The 4,895-nt window shown below is 39.5% G+C and overlaps 1 protein-coding gene across 1 annotated transcript; it reads right to left on the bottom strand.

Moving 5' to 3' along the window:
* Positions 1-2,633: 2,633 nt before the first annotated feature.
* LOC138064101 (procathepsin L-like) lies at positions 2,634-4,831 on the bottom strand. The gene is made up of 3 exons (XM_068925107.1): positions 4,312-4,831; positions 3,830-3,947; positions 2,634-3,037 (listed from the first exon to the last, which is right to left on the bottom strand). Exons 1-3 carry the CDS (start codon positions 4,505-4,507, stop codon positions 2,938-2,940), a joined length of 414 nt encoding a protein of 137 aa, XP_068781208.1. The 5' UTR covers positions 4,508-4,831; the 3' UTR covers positions 2,634-2,937.
* Between the last annotated feature and the right edge of the window lie 64 nt (positions 4,832-4,895).

A 4,895-nucleotide genomic window follows, 5' to 3' on the forward strand; every position in this document is an offset into this window, starting at 1 on the left:
CTTAGCTTTCATAGATAGGATGAGAAAGTGAAAAATTTCTTTTTAAAGGAAAAAAAATATTCTTACATGAGATTTAGATTCATTTCTCATTGGATTTTAAAGAATAACCACTTCATGCATAAGTGGAATAATTTCTTTTCATGGTTTTCCTTGCCTTGAGAACATTACAATCTTTTGACCAACTGAAAATACAGCTATTTACTGGATGGATGGGAGAAACTGTTATTCTCATGAGACCTTTAGAACCAGCCCTATCTACTAAAGGAGCACCAGCACACAGAAACCAAATGCAAACCCTCTTTTCTTCCCAAATTTAATTAAAATAGTTCATTTTCACAACAAAGATGAAAGCAAGCCATGATTGCACAGCTTAAGCATGTATAGAACTGTCATCTACTACCCTGTCTCATAGTGGCTAAATCACATGTTTAGATAGGCATGAAAATAAGACCTCATTAACATCAGTTGCTGTAATTCAGACAGAGCCTAAGCAGGACATTTTACTGATAATACGTGTGCACTAGAATCCTTAAAAATAATATATCTTGTAATAAATGCAACTTCAGCTTTCAACAGGAATATACAACCAAAGTCAGTCCTGAATAAAACCAAGTATTTCAACATAGGAACACAGACATTAAAGGCTTTAATTACCCATAACTTCTGGGAACAACTCAGGAGTTTTGTGTGTGCATGCATAAGATGTTCATTTGCTGTATCTTTAGAAAGGAACAATTGATAAGAGAGAGGACACATCCCACTATGAAAACACAGATACTTTATAAATGTACTTCTAAAGTAAATGAAACAGCTCCTTAGAAGACAGGGCAATTGTAATGGAATTATATACACACACACATTTAATGCAGTTCTTGAAATGTAACAGGTTTAACTTCTACCAGGGTGTTTAACTACAACTTACACAAAATTTTAGTATTTACACTGTGTCACATAAGGCAATCCTTGGTGAAGTTGTTACTTAAGAAGGCCATATAAATATTCATAGTTATCTGCATGACCTGATTTACGATTATCCCCTTTACGATTATTCTACTCAGAAGAGAGGATATTCAGCCAGAACAGTCAACAAGTTGTAATACATACAAATAGCTGTTATCACATTTTATTTCTAAAAAAAAGCCATAGGCTGATGCCTCTCTTGTGAGCTACTTTCTCATTCGTGTATATATCCTTTAAAAAATTATTTCCTTTTCATTTTCCATCCGTTCATAAACAATTTCTTGTTTTCCCAGCAACTTTTGTTAACCTTGGCTTTTGTAACAAAACACTTTTCTCTTATGCCCATTTTTTGCACCAGTTCAAGTCCTAGCAGGCTTTGTACCAGGCTAACACTGCACTGGATAACCTGTCTTACTGTTTGAATCAATATCTAAAACCTGTGCCACTAAACTTACAGTAATCTTCCTGGAAAAAAAAAAAAAAAAAAGGTCTGTCAACTCCCAGTTCTGGGAAAACCAGAATGAAAAGCAGTTACTGCAGAAGGAGCTTACACGTTCACTTACCTAGCAGCATTTTGATTTTGCTTCCCATTTTGAAAACACAGACCACTGCCATTTTCTTCTGGAATTAATCTTTTATAGGACCACCAGCTGAGTGCTAAATTAGAATTTAGCACTCAACTGGTGGTCCTATAAAGGATTAATTCCAGAAGTATTTCCTCACTAGTATTTCCTCACTGTAGCTTGTTAAATAGCCTCTGGCCTGAGGCTCTTCAACAAAGGACAAAAAAAATTTTTTTAAGGGAGAAAAGGGAGATTCAGATTGGAAAATTTCATCTATAATTCGCCATGGACAGCCTCCTAGCTGAACAATAGTTAAGGTTCGATTACACTAGATAACGCAAAGTTCTGTTTTTTTTTCCTTTCAAGAAAGGTTTAGGAAATGCAAGTTTAAAACTTCTTTCCCTCACACTAAGGAAATTCAGCTTCCTTAACTTGTAGTCCAAGTGTTTCCTTGTGTGTAGGCCTATCATAGACTTCAGAGAGATACTGTACATAAAAACCTATGGCTTCATAAGCTCAGGACCTGCACTGGCTGAGCTGTGGAACTAGCCTCCTGCCCCTACATGCTCAAAAGGAGACGGCTACCCTAATTAAAGCAGCTTGCTACTTCAAGGGGTGGGGGTGAGAAGAAAGGGAGAAGAAATGTTAGGCCAGGAGTCACAGCACTAGAGCTAAGTTAAGATCAGGTAGTTAAACCCTATAGTGCAGGACATGAAAATATTAAAATCTTTGTTGTGAAGTACAAAGAATCAGAGATACCAGCATCTCCTCTGGATCACAGGACTAAGCCAATATATTCACTTACAGACACATTCAAGAGTAGTAAGTAGTTGCAAAAAAATGAGGGTCACATTTTTCAGTCACTTTGACTATAATATTTTAGTGGATAAAGGTATTTTTCTACTTCCCCTTTCAAATAATTTGTTGCATCACAGGCATACTACACCATGTTCTAACAGCTGTTAGCCCTTCCCAGATGCAGTTGCGTTTTTATAACTCATGGAAGAGTTATCTTTACAAGATTCAGTTAATAGTATCATTTAGGATGACTATTTGATAAAGTCTCAAGTTAAAAAAAACAAAACAGAACAAAAAGCCATGTCATCTGTGCACACTGGAATTCAAGTGTTTATTTAAAAAGTAAACCTTTGGCCACATTGCAACTTAAAAGAGAAAAAAAATACAAAGAAGAATCTATTAGATTAAGCAGTCAAAAGCCAGCAATATTACAAGCTGTTTACATGCCAACATTTACATTAATTTAAAAAGCAAGTGACATGTCACCAACATGTAAAACTCAAAAATTAAAAAAAAAAATCAAGTTGACTTTTGAAGGATACAAGTCTACCATGTGTGAACATGGATTTGGTCATTCAGTTTAAAACCTCTTGCACTGAAATGTTCAGTCTTCAAATTATACAAGTGGATAGCTAGCAGCTGTTGCTATCCCACAGTGGTTCTTCCTGTCTTTTGCCATGTAGATATATCCTTTGTCACCCCACTTCTCACCCCAGCTGAAAATAGAAGTAAAGAGTTTGTTTTCATTTTCACAGAGAGACTTATATTTACCCCAAAGAAAGTGTTTAAACTGAGAACTGTTGCCTTCACCGCAAAAAAGACAGCTACAAGCTACAGGGGGGCTTTCAAACAAACCAAGGTACATTACAGAAGAGGCACCAAAAGCTCACAGAAATAGAGGGTGCAGCCCTCCAGCTCCTCCTCTTGCTAGGTGGAAGCCTTTATGTTCAATCCTGGATTACAGGGGCCTGAAGCTCAGAGACACTGCTCCCCATCAACTTTTTAGTGAGAACCTTGTCTGCAAGCAGCATTTGAAGGCGGTGCCCCAGTAATGCTGTGAACACAAGACAAGCTCATGTGATGTGCCCTTTGGCAATAATTAACTTCCCTCTGGTTTAGGAGGAGTCTAACTCAATTTTAAAAGTTCAAGTGTTACTCTACTTCACACAAGTGAGCAACCCTTTCCTTTCCAAAATCCATCTCCCGCCACAACGTCATTCCCTCTCTCCCCCACCACTTTAACAGCTTCTTGGACTGTTCCAGTACTAAGCTCCTTGGAATTAACTCAAAATGCAGGAGAATGAGTTTGCTGCTTGGGGCCCACTTATTAAGCAGCCAGGAACATGTGTTGGGCTTAACTTCTGCCATACAATACCCTGAGAACAGTCTCTAGGTTTTCCACATGCATATCAACTACTGTCCTTCCTGTCCCCACAAAACTACAAGAGATGAGCAACTTTCCCTCCTTCCCTCCCTTCAAGGGTACTGGACACAGAGGAAGATCTCACCTGTTCTTAACAATCCAGTATTTCTTGCCATCTACATCTCCCCCCTCAAAGCCATAACCTACAACCAGAACACCATGGTCCAGGTCTTCACTGCTACAGTCTGGTTCATAATAGATACCTGAGGAGGAATAAGTTCATAAAGATAAGAAACAATCCTCACATGTGAGCAAACTTGCTTTTAGGAAACCCTTCTTCCTCATCTGAAGATGTGCATTTCACAAATCAGGCCTTGCACAACTTCTTGAAGTAGTCATAGAGAGGTTCCAAATGAACTGTGTCACAGCAGAAACTGAAGGACAAGGACACAGGTATGTGAGAAGTACAAAGAGTGGAGAATCTAGACCAGAATTAAAAGGAATCGTGATTATGTGCTATGACACAAGGTCATAGCTTCCCTCCCCCAATTAAATTGAAGGGTAATTAATACTAAGTAAGCAAGTAGCAAAGAAGTCTTTGCATGCAAGTTGCTAACAAATCCCCACCTGACTGATAAAACTGGAGTGAAGAATGGCCTGCATCAATAGCAACAGATATTGGACCCACAGCTGCTACTGCCTTCATGAGAGCTCTTTCATGTCCCTGAGGGATGTCAACAAAGCCAGTGTCATTAGCAGCCTTGTACTCTGCCTTCACAGAATCACAGAATGGTTGAGGTTGGAAGGGACCTCTGGAGATCATCTAGTCCAACCTCCCTGCTCAAGCAGGGACCTCTAGAGCACATTGCACAGGATCACATCCAGGCGGGTTTTGAATACCTCCAGGGAAGGAGACTCCACCACCTCTCTGGGCAACCTGTTCCAATGCTCTGTCACCCTCACAGTGAAGAAGTTTTTTCTCAGGTTCAGATGGAACTGCCTGTGGTTCAGTTTCTGCCCATTGCCTCTTGTCCTGTTGCTGGGCACCACGGAGAAGAGTCTGGCCTCATCCTCTTGACACTCCCCCTTTAGATACTTGTACACATTGATGAGATCCCCTCTCAATCTTCTCTTCTCCAGGCTGAACAGGCCCAGCTCTTGCAGTCTTTCTTCATAGGAGAGGTGCTCCAGCCCTCTAATCATCTTTGTAG

The sequence above is a fragment of the Struthio camelus genome, chromosome W (genome assembly GCF_040807025.1).
Source record: "Struthio camelus isolate bStrCam1 chromosome W, bStrCam1.hap1, whole genome shotgun sequence".
In the NCBI taxonomy this organism is placed as follows: Eukaryota; Metazoa; Chordata; class Aves; order Struthioniformes; family Struthionidae; genus Struthio; species Struthio camelus.